Source organism: Nicotiana tabacum, chromosome 22 (assembly GCF_000715075.1).
Source record: "Nicotiana tabacum cultivar K326 chromosome 22, ASM71507v2, whole genome shotgun sequence".
NCBI classification, from domain to species: domain Eukaryota; kingdom Viridiplantae; phylum Streptophyta; class Magnoliopsida; order Solanales; family Solanaceae; genus Nicotiana; species Nicotiana tabacum.
The window spans coordinates 52,461,138-52,464,731 of NC_134101.1; the positions used below are offsets into that span (position 1 = coordinate 52,461,138).

General features: G+C 33.9%; 1 protein-coding gene across 1 annotated transcript; it reads right to left on the bottom strand.

The window, feature by feature from the left end:
- Window positions 1-1,676: 1,676 nt before the first annotated feature.
- On the bottom strand, window positions 1,677-2,516 carry LOC142175851 (uncharacterized). Its single transcript, XM_075242851.1, has one exon. The coding sequence runs from the start codon at window positions 2,514-2,516 to the stop codon at window positions 1,677-1,679; it is 840 nt and encodes a 279-aa protein (XP_075098952.1).
- Between the last annotated feature and the right edge of the window lie 1,078 nt (window positions 2,517-3,594).

Consider the following 3,594-nt stretch of genomic DNA (forward strand, 5'->3'; position numbering starts at 1 on the left):
TTATTTAATATACAGGAAATTTTGCTTCTGCGCCCAAAACTCCGCACATGCGGTCTGCCAGCTGTAATTTTCGCATTTCCGGACCATTTTTTGCACCTGCGGAGTCGCAGATGCGGACCCAACTTCGCATCTGCGAAGCACGAGCACCAGGTCTCTTCTTCGACACTAAAATGAGCATAACTTCTTCATACGATGTCCAAATCCGACGATTCTTTTTGCTATGGCTCCGTAATTACGATATTGATCTAATGCTTCAAAAAACAGAAATTGGAGCTCATTTTCTTAATTTGGGACCATTTATTCTTGAAGGAACGACGTCGAAGCATAAAAAACGAGTGCAACACAACCCAAACCTATCTGAAACTCACCCGAGCCCCTCGGGACCCCGTCCGAACATACCAATAAGTCCCAAAATATAATATGGAACTGCTCAAGGCCTCAAATCATATCAAACAATATCAAAACTATAAATCGTGCATCAAATCAAACTTAATGAACTTATGAACTTTCAACTTCTACAACTCGCGTTGAATCATATCAAATCAACTTGGAATGACGTCAAATTTTGCATGCAAGTCCCAAATGACTCAACGGAGCTATACCTACTCCCGAAATCGAAATTCGAACTCGATATCAACAAAGTGAACTCCCGGTCAAACCTCTCAATCTTCTAAACCTTCAACTTTCAAACTTTCGCCAAAATGCATCAAATCAACCTACGGACCTCCTAATCTAAATCCGTACATAAGCCTAAGTCCAAAATACCATACAAAGCTATTGGAATCATCAAAACACCATTCTGGAGTCATCTACATAATAGTCAAACTCCGGTCAACTCTTGTCACTTAATCTTCTAAAACAAGAATCATTCTTCCAAATCAATCCCAAATCATCGAAAACTGAACCCGATCACACATGCAAGTCATGATACACAATACGAAGTTGCTTGACACCTTAAGCCACCGAACGAAATGCTAATTCTCAGAATGATCGGTCGGATCATTACAATGTGCCTTTCTTTTGCATGGTTTATAACCTCCCTCCTTACCCTCTAGTATAGAAATAGAAACACCATAATAATTTTAGAAAATAGAAACACAGAACAAAATTTCAGCTCTAAGAATGCTGAAGTTCAGCAAATACAGAACAAAACTCCAGCTCTAAGAATACTAAAGTTCAGCAAATACAGAATAAAAACTTCAGCCAAAACATGTTGTAGTTTTACAAATACAGAACACAACCTTAACTCCAAGCATGTTGAAGTTCATCAAAAATAAAACAAAAACTGCAAACAAAACATACTTTACTTTTACAAAATACAAAACAAAACTTCAGCTCCTAGAATGCTAAAGGTCATCACAAACAGAACAAAAACTTCATCTCAAAAAATAATGCTGAAGTTCAGCAAAATACAGAACAAAAACATCACATAAAACATCCTATAATTAAGCAAAAAATAGTATGAAAAACTTCAGATTAAACACACAAAAAAACTTACATGACATATTAATAAAACTACCGAAAAAAAGGAAAAATAAAGAACATTAACTTACACCATGATTACTGAAGTGATCCGCGTAAAGTTCTTTAAATTTAGGCTCTCCCAAATATTGATAACGTAACATCCTGGGAACCTGAGAGACATCAAGGTAATCATCATCTTTTAAATACTTGTCCTAAATATATGGGAAGTGCTCATAGAACCAAACATATAATGGATATGAAAATCCGCCTACAGTATACTCAGTTGGAATATTTTTGTCCTTGTTGTCCAAAGCATATTTTATTGAGGTAATAAGCTTCTCATAAGACGCACTACCCCAAGGATAATTAAGACAAGCCTCATCGTCTTCAACAATAGTTGCATACTCCTCCAACATAGTTGATTCATTCTTTCTTCCGAACAAAATAGACTCCACAATAAGAATTTTCATAAGCTTCACAGCATCTTCATCACTCTCACATACGTGTTTAAAATTCACATCATCCTTTTTAATTTGATTCTGTATCATATACTCTCGAATGTACTTCAAGGTCATACCCTTAGACTTCCCCAAATAGCGCTTCAGAATCTTACTCTCTCGTTTAATTGATTTTTCAACATTATGTGTTATGATCCTCAAATCGCACATAATGTGAAAGTCTTCAAGGCTGAACGACACATCACATCCAAAAATCTTGAAACTAATGGAATCTCGATCATTGGTGAATACGTGAGAAAGAATCAAACAATGAACCAACTTCATGCTGCAATGAAAATTCTTCATAGCTATGATATACCGAAATGTACCATTATTCAGCTTCTCCTGTTGTGCAGGAGTCAAGAAAGTTACAATTAAACCCTTCAAATCGTGGTTCCCCTTCCAGTAAGCATGACGGTTAAACCAATCTTGAAACTCATAATATCTCTCCCCTGATTTTGTAGGTACAGTAACAGGGACTAAAGGAGCTTTACATATTCTAGGTGCTTTAGGTGATTTAGGATCTTTAGATGCTTTGGATTTCGTAGATGTCATTTGTTCAAAAATATTAAAGGTAGGAAAAGTAACTTCAAAACATTATCAAAAAAATCATTTAAAACTTCAGCACAATTTGGCTTAAGTTATATTTTAAAGCCCTCTAACTTCAGAGAAATACAAAACAAAATTTTAGCTCTAAGAATGTTGAAGTTTAGCAAATACAGAACAAAACTCACACTCTCAGAATACTGAAGTTCAGCAATTACAGAACAAAAACTTCAGCCAAAACATGTTGTAGCTTTACAAATACAGAACACAACTTCAACTCCAATAATGCTGAAGTTCATCAAAAACAAAACAAAAACTGCAGACAAAACATACTTTACTTTTACAAAACACAAAATAAAATTTCAGCTCCAAGAATTAAGTTATCCTTGAAGTATTATAAACTTCACACTTTAATAGCATCATCTATTTGAGTCTCAAAAGCTTTTAAAAATTTCAACGTCTCCAACAATCACCGAAGAATATATAAAATATTTATCAAAAACAACACGGTTTCAAAAATCTAAAAACACTTATCGTAAAAGTAAAACCTACAAAACTAATGCATTAATCAAAGTAAAACCTAGGAAACTATTTTAGCACAAATAAAAAAATAAAAAATAAAACAATTCAACTAAGATTACTATCAACAATAAATTCAAAAATTAAATCATAAAACTAATCCTAATTTAAAACCCGATACAAAGTTAATGCAATGTACAAAAGCAACCATTAAAATCGTACATGTGATTATACTTAATTTTGTTGGAGAAGAAACACTTGCTAATCAAGCAGAATGCAATGGTGAAAACTGTTTGATTTCAGAAAATAATCAAAAACCGCGAAGAAGGATAGAGAGATAGAGACAAGAGACAGTATGCCTCATACTTGTAGAGAAAGTAGTCTTTTATTAAAGAAGGGCAAAATCGTCTTTTTAAAACTCCTTTAACAAAAAAACGGGTACGGATGCAAACGGAAAAATAAAACAAGTACAAGTTAAAAAGGGGCGACCAAATAAGGCGCCTCATGCAATTTTTACTATTTTTAGCTTTTTGGAATTAATAAACTAAATAGTATTGATCAGAAACGA

Excerpts from the sequence above, each read along its gene's own strand:
- LOC142175851 (XM_075242851.1), bottom strand. The coding sequence starts at position 2,516 with ATGACATCTACGAAATCCAAAGCATCTAAAGATCCTAAATCACCTAAA.